The sequence below is a fragment of the Echinops telfairi genome, unplaced genomic scaffold (assembly GCF_000313985.2).
Source record: "Echinops telfairi isolate 266 unplaced genomic scaffold, ASM31398v2 ScPeMD7_7356;HRSCAF=8355, whole genome shotgun sequence".
NCBI classification, from domain to species: Eukaryota; Metazoa; Chordata; class Mammalia; order Afrosoricida; family Tenrecidae; genus Echinops; species Echinops telfairi.
The window spans coordinates 1,478,153-1,489,160 of NW_022111256.1; the positions used below are offsets into that span (position 1 = coordinate 1,478,153).

The 11,008-nt window shown below is 48.2% G+C and overlaps 1 protein-coding gene and 1 non-coding gene across 2 annotated transcripts in view; both read right to left on the bottom strand.

Annotated features, from left to right (window-relative positions):
• The window catches only part of NCAPD2 (non-SMC condensin I complex subunit D2), a 33,126-nt gene that overhangs the window by 10,763 nt on the left and 11,355 nt on the right, over positions 1 to 11,008 (bottom strand). The window contains exons 3-13 of the mRNA XM_045296003.1: positions 6,118 to 6,193; positions 5,782 to 5,840; positions 5,124 to 5,305; positions 4,691 to 4,833; positions 3,448 to 3,575; positions 3,256 to 3,379; positions 2,610 to 2,757; positions 1,481 to 1,678; positions 1,074 to 1,208; positions 889 to 976; positions 626 to 806 (exon numbers count right to left, since the gene is read on the bottom strand). Coding sequence (XP_045151938.1) covers positions 626 to 806; positions 889 to 976; positions 1,074 to 1,208; positions 1,481 to 1,678; positions 2,610 to 2,757; positions 3,256 to 3,379; positions 3,448 to 3,575; positions 4,691 to 4,833; positions 5,124 to 5,305; positions 5,782 to 5,840; positions 6,118 to 6,193 — 1,462 coding nt within the window. The remainder of the gene's footprint in view (positions 1 to 625; positions 807 to 888; positions 977 to 1,073; positions 1,209 to 1,480; positions 1,679 to 2,609; positions 2,758 to 3,255; positions 3,380 to 3,447; positions 3,576 to 4,690; positions 4,834 to 5,123; positions 5,306 to 5,781; positions 5,841 to 6,117; positions 6,194 to 11,008) is intronic.
• Positions 5,381 to 5,705, bottom strand: LOC115871620. Its single transcript, XR_004047383.1, has one exon. It is a non-coding gene; the product is annotated as a small nucleolar RNA U85 (small nucleolar RNA).

The following is an 11,008-nucleotide window of genomic DNA, read 5'->3' on the forward strand; positions in this document are numbered from 1 at the left end:
GATAAGACCAGGCTTTCTGGCTGGCTGGTGACTGATGAACTCCTGGGACTATGGCCCTTAGGCACTCTTCAGGATGGGACAACCAAACATACACAGCTCTACAAAGGGAACCGTAACAAGGAGGTCCACACGCCTTAGAATCATCAACCATTTACCATCAAATGGGCAGCACTGACCCAGGGAAGGGCTAGGAAGGGCTGAAGAATGGAAACAGGACACACAGGGAGGACGGAGCATCAATGATGTTACACTGTGTGGACTGCAACGAATGAGACGAAACAAAATGTGCATGAATTCTTGAATGGAACGGATGATCTGCTCTAAACCTTCACCCAGCTCACGGTTAAAAAACGGTTTGCCTTGACATGTTTAAACATATAGCTGGAAGCAAACCAACTCCGGGTTTCCCATCTGCAGACCTGCGGCTCACAGCTGGGTGATGACAGCGGTCTGAGTGCTCCGAAGGCTGGAGAGCACCTCTAGGAGGTGACCGACTTAGACAAGAAAGCGGACGGCACAGGCTGCTGGCTGTTAGGGCCAGTGCTCACACGTCCGGAAACAAGCGAGCATCTACTGTGGCAGGGTCGTGGGTTCTGGCCACTGGAAAGGTCATCTTTTCACTCACTTGTAACTAGCTTTGGAAAGCAGCCGCTGGATCCGTCCTTTCACCTCTTCGGCAGTCTCTGTTCCAGCGAGTCCCTCTGGCATCGTCTCGTCCTCCTGGGGAAACTTCAGAAGCTGCCGCAGGGTAGATGTCACCTCTGGCAGCATGGCTTCCCACTCCTCTTCGGGGTTCAGCGCTGCGGCTGCGGCGAAGGTGAGAGTCTTAGTGAGAGTCCTTCTGTCGGCTGCTGGGAGTGAGGACTCAGGCAGGAACAAATTACTCACAAGCCACCACCGCTTTCCTCTGGGCCAGCATCTCTTGTAATTTCTGGATCTCCTTCTGCAGGGGTCCGGCTAGGTCAGTTTCACTAAGCTGCCAGGGCAAAATCAACACCAGGGTCATGGAGTCACATCATTCCATCCCCATTTCCACTTCCCCCTTCTCCTTTGGGTGGGCCAACCCTACCTACCTTGCAGGAAAAGGGGTTATTGGCTAGAAAGCTGGCTAGCAGCTGAATGGCATTTTTACACACTAGCACTGACTTGTCTGCCAGACGCCCCACAGCTAAGGCCACCACTGTCTGGAAACGGGTCAGGGGGAGAGCCTGTGGGGAGCAGGAGGGAGAGGGAGGAGGGTCAGTTCACAACCCACCTCATCTAGACTGCTCAAGGCAATGGAAAGTAAAGTGTACACTCAGTGAGGCTGCCCACACATTTTAAAGACAGTTTCCTGAGATGCAAATAGTCATCATCGTCCTTAAATGGAGGCAGGCAGCCAAGGTAGAGGAAGATCTTCATGACGGATGGCAAAGACTGACACGCTGAGCCCTTCTTCTGTGGATTCTCCACCTGGCTTTGGCTGTAGAAGATTGTTTACCTTTTGCTGGACAATTCGGGTGAAGAGCTGCAGGACCCGGCTTCTCACGAAAGAGTTGACGTCGTGGCCATGGGCTTGCAGGGTGTCCAAGAACTGGTCTCTGGTGTCTCGGGCCGTTTCCTCCAGCTGGTCGCTATTCAGAACCTGCACCACCATCTCCGCCATGGCTGCTAGCAGAGCGTTGCGCATCATGTAGTTCTGAGAAAGAAGGCCGCACCGGGATCAGCACTGGCTCCCTTGCCCTACACGCTTGTGTGTTTTCAGGCACAAAAGAGGCAACAAGTTTGTGCTTCTTAGGTGGTCACGTGTGTGTGTGTGTGTGTGTGTGTGTGTGTACACACCCCCGGAGGCCTTGCTTTTGCTCAGAGAATGGAGGACACAACACATAAAAGTTAAAACCAGCCTTTCCCGTTAGGGTCTCCCAGGCTACCCATGGTGGCAGCTGAATATGACGTCACACCCACCCACCAACACACGTTTAAAAAGCATGGACTGCTGTCCCTTCATCTGCAGCCTCAGAGCCTGTGATCCAGAATAAGACACGTCCTCTTTCCTGTCTGATCCCCTTGCCCTCCCTCCCTGCCACTAACTGAGAAGCAGGATTCAGCACTAGAGGCAAAGAAGCCTGCTATAGGACGTGGGGGTTGACAGGGTGCGAGGTTTTGCCAGGCTAAGAGCCAGCAAAGAAGGTCTTAACCAAGAAAATAAACCCATGAACTCGTTGTCATTGATGTTCACTTAGTAATGTCCAGTATCAGCCTGGGAAGCAGCCAGGTTGGCACGAGGTGAGGTTAGAAGGCTCCTTGTTTAGAGAGAGCCAGGTGAGCCATATGGCAATGAACTGCCTCTTCCTGGGAATCAGAGCGGTCACTCTCACTAGACTTGTAGCAGAGAATAGAACTGCCCTGTCCTAGTCTACCATCCCTGGATCAACCAATGTGACAATCAACAGGAGAAAGACAGGGCTCCTTACTCACTAACCTTGACCTACTTCTCTATCGGAAGGAAGGGCTGCACTGCTAAGACTAGACTCTTGGATTCTATGTGAAAGCTTTCTTCTTGTCCTGCCTTTCAACATTGGGCTTTAAACCTCCCAGCAAAGCTCAGAGGCCCTCAGGGGATCCCCTACCTCTCCATCCAGGTGATCCAGTAAAATGCACATGTTGGACATCAGGATAGCTGGGACACGTTCTGCTAGTTCTGTCAGGAAAGCTGCAAAGCCCTTGGCTCCTGCAGGGTCCCGACTCAGCTCCTGGGGACACTTCTGTCCAATCTCTCTATGTAGGGAAGAAAACAGCCAGCGTAAGATAACACAGTCACTCGGTTCCCAGCAAGTGGAAGCAGACTGCTGTTGATTATCTCAAGGGCTCTAGTATTACGCAAAGAATAAATGACAATGTTTGAACTTCTGACGAGACAAGAATTAGGAACCCTGAACAGAAACGTGGGGGAAGGGAGACAGCGGTCAGTGAAAGATATGAAAACAATAATTATTTAGAATTTATCAAGGGGTCATGAAGGTGGGAGGGGGAAGGGGGAGAAGAGGGAAGAGGGAGGGAAAAGTAAGGATACCAAGGGCTCAAATAGAAAAGTAAATGTTTAGAAAATGATGATGCCAACACATGTACAGATATGCTTGATACAAATGATATATGGGATGTTATAAAAACTCTAAGAGCCCCCCAATAAAATGATAAACAAAAATAAAACCAAACCCCCCCCACAACCAATCCTCGACTAAACAAACAAAGAAACCCCGAGAGAAGACGACTCGCCTCACGAGCTCTCCTACTATGCTCTTCATCCCGTAGTCAGTAGCCCAGAGGCTCACAGCCGTCACCAGCACGGGTGGCAGGTGTTCAAAGTGCTGCAGCATCTGGATAATCTTCACTGTGGCACCTGTGGAGCACAGACCATGAGAGATGCTGGGACACATGGAGGGGTGCTCAGGGCGAGGGGTCACTTACTGAGCATGTGGTTATGCCGTGTCAGGGCCACACCAAGCAGGTGTGTGATGGCCTCCCGGGTGGGGCGGTTCTTCTGGTGACTAATGGTAGGGTTCTCCAGGAGGCGGTAGCAGCAGCCAGTAACCAAACTGAAGGAAGAGAGCGAGCTGATGGAGTCTACCTGAGCTCTGCTTCATCCAGTCTATCCCTAACAGAACTTTGGATCTTTCCCACAGCCTCCTCATTCCGGCTACTGGCAACTCCATTATTCCAGATGCTCAGGCCAAGACGCTGGGAGAGTCCTCCTGGATTCCACTCTCATACACACTGCGTATTCCATTGGCCAGGACGTTCTGTAAGCACTACTTAAGACAACAGGGCTGAAATCCAGCCACACCTGCCCGTCTCCATCATCTTTTGCACAGTTACTTTATAGCCTCCTACCTTGTAACTGCGTCCTCGTTACAGGCAATTACAACACAGCAGCCAGAAGGAGCTCATTAAAGGTCAAGTCAGGCCACCTCACTGCTCCCTTCAGAATTCCAGTGACCTGAGCTCTAGGGCCCTGCTAAGGTCACCATGAAGGCTGGCAAGGCTCCCACTCTCTTGCCCTGAATTCCCAGTTGAGCCTCTTGCCCTCACTCAGCTGCTGTCCCTCTGGCCTCAGGGCTGTTACTTGTCCACACTGGGCACTCTCCCTCCACAGGGTCTCCCACACACTCTAACTTTTCCTGGGATGCTCTTCCTCCAGAGTCTCATAGCTCTCACACTCATCCGGTCTTTGCTCAGATGCCACGATCACAGAGGTAATGCTAGGACGGTGGACTGAAACTGCAGCCATCCTCTACCCCCACCCACCACTGACCTCTTCATTTCCTTCCAGAATAATAAAGCTCAGAAGATACTATATATGTTACTACCTTAAAAATGACCGTCCCCTCTGTAGTACTGTCTCCAGTGTCGACAATGATGCCTTCCATGCACACAGGAGCCTCTCAGTGAATTCAGTTCCGTTAATGAACACTGGAGATGAGAACTCCACAGCAGTTTCTAACATCCGGTTAGCTACTTCCTAACAACTCCATGTTATGATTGAGTGGAAAATCCCCCAATTGTCTAGTCCCCCTTTTCCACACACTTTGGGGTGCTCCCCCGTCCATGTGGGTGCTCCAGAAAGAGCTGAGGCAGGAAGAAGTATTTAAATGACCTACCAGCAGCATAGCCCTCATTCCACATAAGTGACTGTCCCGTTTTCATGACCTACCTGACAAATTCCTCTTCAATTACGGAATGGTTCCATAGGTGACGAATGTCCAGCTGGAGCAGCTGTGTTAGCAGCTGAAGGATTGGTTGCCTCTCTTCTTCCCAGTTAAAGCCCAGGGCGGCCTTGGTCCGAGCTTTCTTACCCTGAGCAAGATCATGGACACATGTAGGGGAAAGTAAGGAAATAGAGGCGCAAGGTCCACAGGTCCAAGGGCCCAAACTATCCAGTGTCCAGACCAAGGGGAGGTGACAGAGAAGCACAAGTTCCAAACACAGGGGAGCTGTTCAACAGAGAAGGGTATGCTGTGACGCTTCCAGGGCTTTGTTCAGGGATCCAAAATGAGAACAGATGACTCCCAGATCCTCAGATTTCTCTTTCCCATCAATTCTACCGGTCACACCTCAAATCAAGGGAGCCAGGAGCTCCATATTACCTTCCCCACCACGTCCAGGTCTAGGAGGCTCTTCTGACTGGTCATGGTCTCAAAGGCCTCCCCGAGGCGGATGAGGGCGTAGCAGTTCATTTTGAGGGCATTCAGGTGGGCACTTCTGTCAGATGCACTCAGGCTTGCGTCATCCAGGAGAGCGGGAAGCTCCTGGGAATGGCGGGCTACCACTGCGAGGGCCAGAATCCGGAGTCAGGTTCATTCACTTCCCCACAGACCCCGACCACCAAAAAGCCAGCACTGACAGCCATCAGATTACCAAAGATATGTGTTTCATCTCTCAGTGGTCACAATACAGACTATGTCCTTTGGGAGCCCTGACCCGCATCACCTCAACCTGCCTTGTCCCTACTCTCTAGCTTTAGTTACCATTTTCTCCTGGCAACTGGAAGAATCCCCCCATTAAGGAGGGAGCTCAAAAGTAGGGTTAACTTCTTGTTGGTCTGCCCTTACAGCGAACGCACACAACTCTGTATCGCCCACCAAGATTACAGACCTTCATGAAGGGCCACAGGTCCCTGGACTTAGTCAACCCACTGAATCACAACAGCCTTGATATCATCATATGGCTAATCAGACACAGAAATAAAATACCAAAACCACCACCAACACCCACCTTCCACCCCTACCCCTGACCCACAAACACCTTTGACGAGGAATTCCAGAGTGTCCTCCTGGAGGCCCGGGTCTACACTTCGAAAGTGACTATGAGGGAAAGAGAGTGCAGGAGTGAGACAGGAGGCTGCAGAGGCCATTCTAACCGACAGAGTCTGAGGCGGCCAAGACTTTAAAACACACATGAAAGTGACCAGCTGACTACATGCGGAGCAAGTCAGGTGAAATGGTTATCAGGAGAGCTATGAGCACCAAGAACCACGTATCTGTGAACCCATCATTTGGGATTTCCACACTAACATGCAAGATCCGGGCATGAGAGAGGCCCCAGTTCCTCTTATCAGGTACAGCAGGGTACTGTACTTACTGTAAAATGCTGTAGATGGTATCAAAGTGGTCCAGCATGGCCAGGGGGCCCTGGGCTCGGAAGGCAGCCTGAAATACTGTAAAGGCAAGAGAGGCTGATCAATACGGGGCTGAGCCCTTTATGGTAACTTCTGTCCACGCCAGAGCATGAGGGTGGCCGTGTTCTAGTAAGTCTTTGACATCGGCTCCATGAACAGCACGAATGCTGGTTGTTATCGTTTTATAGTAGGCCCCACTGAAACGGACTGCTGCCTTCTGGGTGAGTCTTCCAAAAAAAGCAGCTGACCTGTCACTATTGGTGAAAATGACAGCCTAGTGAAAAAACAAAAAAGAGAAAGCATCTTATGTTCTCCTTTACAGTATTTGGTGGCTGTGCAGGAGGTGTACCGACTGGAAAACTGAAGCAGGGTTTCTTACACGGAAGGCGAGCGTCTGCCCCGAAATGTTCACTCCTTAGTTCGCGCACTCGCTTGCTCGCTGCCATGGAGTTGATGCCAACTCAGCGACCCTACAGAGCAGGGTAGACGCCCTGTGGGCTTCAGAGACTCTGGGAGTAGAGAGCCCGGTCCTTCTCCTTTGGAGCCGCTGGTGGTTTCAGACTGCTGCCCTTGTGGTTAGCAGCCCCATGTGAAAAGGTCTTTATACTACGATTTATACTATGATTATATATAAGTTGTTAACAGTTATCTGAGTGAAGGATACAGGAACTTGGTACTAAATTTGTAACCCTTCTGCGATTGTAAAACAAAAATTTTAAAACTGCAAATGTTTGAAACTATGCAAACTACCCCATTTCTCACCATATTTTTGCCCACTCTTTTGAGCATGCGTTAATGAATCTTGTCTCCCATAATTCCAACTGTGGCGTTTACCAAAGGGTGACTTTCTATCATTCCTTCTGCACTTATTAAGGGGCTGTACTCTCAGGAGGAGCTATGACTTTTTCTTCCCCCTGGACTGCAGTCCCTGGGAGGAGGACATCATGCATGGAAAAGTGGAGGGGCCGTGAGAAAGAAGGCCCTCCAACTGTCCCAGGCCCCCTGTTCTTTCCCTGACCCAGCCGCTCTCCAGATTCCCGGTTCCTCTCACTGGGACAAGGAGACTGAACACCAAACTCTAGGCACTAGAGGCTCAATGCTTTTGGGTTATCACAGCTTTTAGACTTTCTCAGAAGGCAGAAGCAGGACCCCCCCCATCCCCATCTACCTATTTCTCTCTATAGATACATTATATTCAGAACGATATCTCCAGTTTTGGTCCAAACCCCAGGAGTCTTTTTAAGCTCACTCCACCTTCTTACTTAGAACCCCTTTCTCACATAGTGAGAACCCTAGCTCTCAATCTATATTTTGAAGTAATTTGCTTGATCCTAGTATACACCTGAAGTTTCAGGGTTGCTAACCCACACACCCAATTTTCCTAATAGAAAAGCATATGTACTAATAGCTTACAGTATTAGTGTGTAGTATACAGTACAGAGTCAAACCACTGGTTTTCAAGACTTAAGGTCAGTGCTTTCCTTATTCACGGTTTACATGTTCATTTGTTACTATGTTAATTTTGAACGTTGCAAAGTGGCAGGGTCTTTCGACTCCTTACACTTAGTGCTCTTTTCACTGGTATACAGCTTCAGTATAAAGAGAAGCATCTAATTAAGTCTTACAAACTGCCAAGAGTTCAATTTTGAACCAAGTGGTCCTCCTAGCCCTTTTTTTGCACCTAGAAGGAAGCAAGCCCAAGCCATTTTGCTTAGAAAATAAAGCTAGTACCTTGTCTGCCTGTGTCTCGCACTCGATGCTGCCCAACTACAAGCTGTTCTGTGGTGCCAGCATACCTTTCTTCTACAATTCCTGTCCTCTAGCACTCGATTCATGCTCTCCTTTCTCTTTATTCTGTCACTGTCTGAATCTTTGCTTTTGTGAAAGTTTTATTAACACTTCATCCACATCGCATACAATTCAATAGTTCAACCATTATTTTTTGCTTTTCCTTCTTTCGGTTATTGCTTTCTACTATCAAAACAAATGAGACATCCCACCCCCCGCCAAGCATGGGCTCCCTCATATAACCCTGCCTCCCCAGACTTGCATCATTCTCAAGCAAAAGCCCTTCTAAGGCTAATCTGTCCCACTACAGAGTCGAGAGCCCCTCCGCCCCACTCCCGTGGGCTGGCTCCTCTGCAGAAACTGCTGTCATCCCGCGCACACGCGCAGGCAGCCCGTCCTTCTCAAAGACCCGTGACTTTCATTCTACATCTTCGCAAATTCTGCCTAATCGTTCTCGATTTCTAAAACTTTCGGAGACCTACCAATCTAAAAACTACTCTCCCATAGATTACCAATTACCTATCTTACTACATCCAATGAGTCCCTTGGTCCACCATCCCTCTTCAGTGCTTCCCTAAACCATTAAATGCTTGTGCAAAAAGGTGCTTGGTTGCTACCAGAAAGGTACCCAAAGCAAGCCCTGGCAATTTACTTATGAAAAGCTAGCTACTGGAACTCCATGGCGCACAGTTCCAATCTGACACACATGGGGTCACCAGGAGTACCATCAGCTCGGCTGCAACTGGTTTTCTGGCTTTAGGCCACTCAACTTAGCATACCAAATCTGTTTCCTCTTCTGTGAATTGGGAGTCCAGGTATTTATCAATGAACATCCACCCTATATTCTGTGACACCGTGATCCTTGAGTAACAGACAAAGTTGAAAATCCGTGTATAAATCTGACTCCCCTCAAACTTAACTAAATATATCCCACTGTTGACTTTATTGATTGGGCCCTACTGATAACCTAGTCAATGAACTCCACATGTGTATGTTATACACTGTCCCCACATAAAACCCACATTTTCAATGGGAGATAAAATGGTATTGATTCTGCAGAAGGGGCAAGGTTTACAAAACTGCCAGCAGTTTCAGTGACGACTTTTCCTGGTTTCTTGAGTTAACTTGACTGACAATGGTGGGCAACGGCAGCTGCACACCTCAATTCCAGGACATGCCAAGCGATCCAACATTGTCTTGTAAGGTCATGTCATGGCTTTTCTCGGCTTCTCAGGGACATGTCCGGCATTCAAGCTGGTACTTCATATGGGTCCCCTAGTGTCATTCAAGGCTTATGGGATTACACCAAGCTGGATGAAAACTATGCTAGAACTGTGAGAGATCACTTTTTACTGTGATATGCCATTTACTAGAGAGACAAATTACACAGCTGGAGACAGTGTTACCAAGCAATTTTCTTTAAAAGCCACATATAAGTGGATCTAAGTAGTCTAAACTTGTGTTTTTCAAAGGTCAAAGGTATTTTAAAAAAATCAACCATAGTATCTTTGCATATATTCAATACACACACACACAAATAAGCTTCACAAGCTTGTGGAAAATTTCCTTCATGTTTTAATTCCATTTTCCCAGAAACCTTTTGAAGTATAACACCCTTGGCTGCCTGTCCAAAATCAATGCCCCTTAGGGATGAGGTGGTGCAGCTGAGGCTAGGGGCAGGGCCTAGCAACTGGAAAGCCGCCCCAGCCTTACCCATAAGCTCATGCTTAAAGCAAGCCCCCCCACCCCCCTCCATATGGATACATGTCAGGACTCACCCAGTTATGCTGTGCATACCTGAACTAACCAAATCTTAGAGGTTTCAGAGCTTTTTCCAGTCTACTTTGCAGTTTTCCCATTGTCGAGTTCACATCCCATATCCACTCTTCTGCTTTTTAAAGTTTATTATTATAGTAATTTCCCAAACCTTACCCTTACTAATTTTAATGGTTGTATAATATTCTATTAAACACATATATATCTTAATTAAATTACAATTCCTCTATTATCAGACATATTTCTAATTCTTTCCACTAATTGACAATACCATTTACCCCCCTGGGAAATTTGGGTTAAATCCAACTGTTTATTCCATTCAGGTCACCCCCTGGATAAGTGTGACCTCAGAAACCCAACATTCTGCTTAGTCTTAATTTAAACTCATGGCTACCAGCCTCAAATGGGCCCTTAGTATTTTTTGGTAAGCTCATTACAAATTCCCAGGTATATGAACTTTCCTTTGCCCAAACCATCTCTAAGACTTTGCTTCCTGCCCTGTTTCTCCAAAAATAAGACCGTGTCTTACATTAATTTTTGCTCCCAAAGATGCACTAGGTCTTATTTTCAGGGGATGTCTTATTTTTCCATGAAGAAGAATACGGTACATATTTATTGCCCATTGTTTTATTAAAAGAGACCTTGCACTTCCTGTCTGCTCCGGCCAACAGTGAACTGCACGGCGGTGCCCACCGCTAGGGTCCAGAGTTGAGTTACGACAGCTTCAGGGGGCCTTATTTTCGGGGGGATGCCTTCTATTTCAGCGAGAGGCAAAACTGTAAGTAGGTCTTATTTTCGGGGAAACAGGGTATTTCACTGGGGAAACAGAAGCCGACAGAAGAGAATTTCTCATCGTTCCAGCTCTGTACACACCACACCCATGCACTTGGCCTTCCTGCTATGATGCTTCCGCTGCCCATCCTCTGAGCACATTTCACACCGTCTCGTGCCTACTGAAGAGCTGTGCTCCAACAGCTGTTCCCTCTTTGCCTGCGTCACCAGCGTTTCCCCTCTCAGATCATCCTTTCACACGTACACAGGTAATGCCAACACGGAGCCCTGGTGGCGGCGTGGTTATGCATTCGCTGGGCTGTGATCTGCAAGGTCGGCAGTCTGAAATCACCAGCAGCACCGAAGGAGAAAGACGACTTTCTACTCCTGTAAAGAGTTTTGGTCTCGAAAACCCACAGGGGCAGGTCTACCTTGTCTGACAGGATCGCTATGAGCCAGTATTGACTCGATGGCAGTGAGCTTGGTTTTTTAGGAGATGGAAACAACATTAAAAAAAAA